At 41.0% G+C, this 1804-nt stretch overlaps 1 protein-coding gene across 1 annotated transcript; it reads left to right on the plus strand.

Moving 5' to 3' along the window:
- Window positions 1-899: 899 nt before the first annotated feature.
- LOC140877976 (uncharacterized) lies at window positions 900-1364 on the plus strand. Its single transcript, XM_073281578.1, has one exon. The coding sequence runs from the start codon at window positions 900-902 to the stop codon at window positions 1362-1364; it is 465 nt and encodes a 154-aa protein (XP_073137679.1).
- Window positions 1365-1804: the final 440 nt, after the last annotated feature.

Genomic DNA, 1804 nt, shown 5'->3' on the forward strand with positions numbered 1-1804 from the left:
AAGATGTTAAGGAGGAGGAAAGCATAAAATAATTGTTTCCGGATGAACAGATCTTTCAGGTAAGTTCCTCTATTTCATGGTTTGCTGATATTGCTAAATTTTTGTCTTGTGGTGCTATGCCTCCAGAATTGAACCGACATCAGAAAAAGAAATTTTTCCATGACGTTAAGTTCTACTTGTGGGATGATCCCTATGTTTTCAAACGTTGTGCCGATCAAGTGATTCGGAGATGTGTGGCGGGCAAGACGCGCTAGAAATTTTAGAACAATGTCATTCAGCGCCATATAGAGGACATTTTGGAGCAACTCGGACTGCCGTTAAGGTACTACAATCTGGTTTATATTGGCCTACATTGTTTAAAGATAGTTATACCTTAGTGAAATCATGTGATAAGTGTCAAAGAACGGGAAATATATCTAGAAGGCACGAATAACCCCTCACAAATATTTTAGAAGTGGAATTGTTTGATGTGTGGGGGGGGGGGGGTATTGATTTTATGGGTCCCTTTTCCCCTTCTTTTGGGTACACTTATATTGTATTAGCAGTTGATTATTTCGAAATGGGTGGAAGCCATTGCCACCTCTACTAATGATGCTCGTGTTGTAGTAAAGTTTCCGCAAAAAAATATTTTTACACGGTTTGGAACTCCACGAGCAATAATCAGTGATGAAGGTACGCATTTTTGCAATAAGATTTTTAATACATTGCTCACTAAGTATGGTGTAAGGCATAAGGTGGCGTGTGCATACCATCCTCAAACCAATGGCCAGGAAGAGATCTCTAACCGGGAAATCAAGCAAATCTTGGAGAAAACGGTTAAGACGAATCGAAAATATTGGGCGATTAAGTTGGATGACGCTATTTGGGCCTATCGCACTGCATTCAAAACACCTATTGGGATGTCTCCCTATAGGTTGGTGTTTGGTAAGGCATGTCATTTGCCTTTGGAGTTGGAGCACAAGGTATTTTGGGCTGTCAAAAAGCTGAACATGGATCTCAAAGCATCCAGGGAGTTGCGAAAACTACAGTTGAATGAATTGGATGAATTCCGAAATGAAGCTTATGAGCATGCCAAGATATACAAGGAGCAAACAAAGAAGTGGCATGAAAAAAACATTTTGCTTAGGGAATTTGAAACGGGTCAGAAAGTTTTGCTATTTAACTCTCGTTTGAAATTATTTCTAGGGAAGTTGAAATCGCGATGGTCCGGGCCTTTTCTCGTGGAGAAGGTTTATCCACATGGTGCCATTGAATTGAGATGTACAGATGGACGAACTTTCAAGGTGAATGGACAACGAGTCAAGCATTACTTTGGCAATGAAGTACAACATGCGTCCAGCACATTGCTTAAAGACCCTGCATAAATCTGGTGCAAGTCCGGCTGAGGACTCTAAACCAAGCGATAATTGGGAGACAACCCAAGCTTTTCTTTTTGTTTTCTTACTTTTATTTATTCTTTAAGTTACTTTGTTTTCCGCATCTTAATTTTTTTGTTCCATTTGAATCTTGATGGCTTCTTTATTTTTTTTCAGGAACACTTTTTCCAGCATCTTATGCGCACCCGCCTATACTCACGCGCGCCCGCGCCTCTCCTCCTTTTAAAAAAAAAAAAAAAATTTATTCGCGCACGCGCAAAAGGAGGCGCTCCCACGCGTGCAGATCAAGAACTTTCCAGCCACAACAGAGAGTTATGCGCGCCCGCCTCTGCTGACGCGCACCCGCCCCGTCTGGAATTAAATCCCGATTCCGTTCCATTCTTTTCTCATTCCTTCTTCTGAGTTTACCCTAATTTTCATTATTTTTT

This window comes from Henckelia pumila, chromosome 2 (assembly GCF_033568475.1).
Source record: "Henckelia pumila isolate YLH828 chromosome 2, ASM3356847v2, whole genome shotgun sequence".
Lineage (NCBI taxonomy): Eukaryota > Viridiplantae > Streptophyta > Magnoliopsida > Lamiales > Gesneriaceae > Henckelia > Henckelia pumila.

Coding starts and splice junctions, on each gene's coding strand:
- LOC140877976 (XM_073281578.1), top strand. CDS start 900: ATGTCTCCCTATAGGTTGGTGTTTGGTAAGGCATGTCATTTGCCTTTG.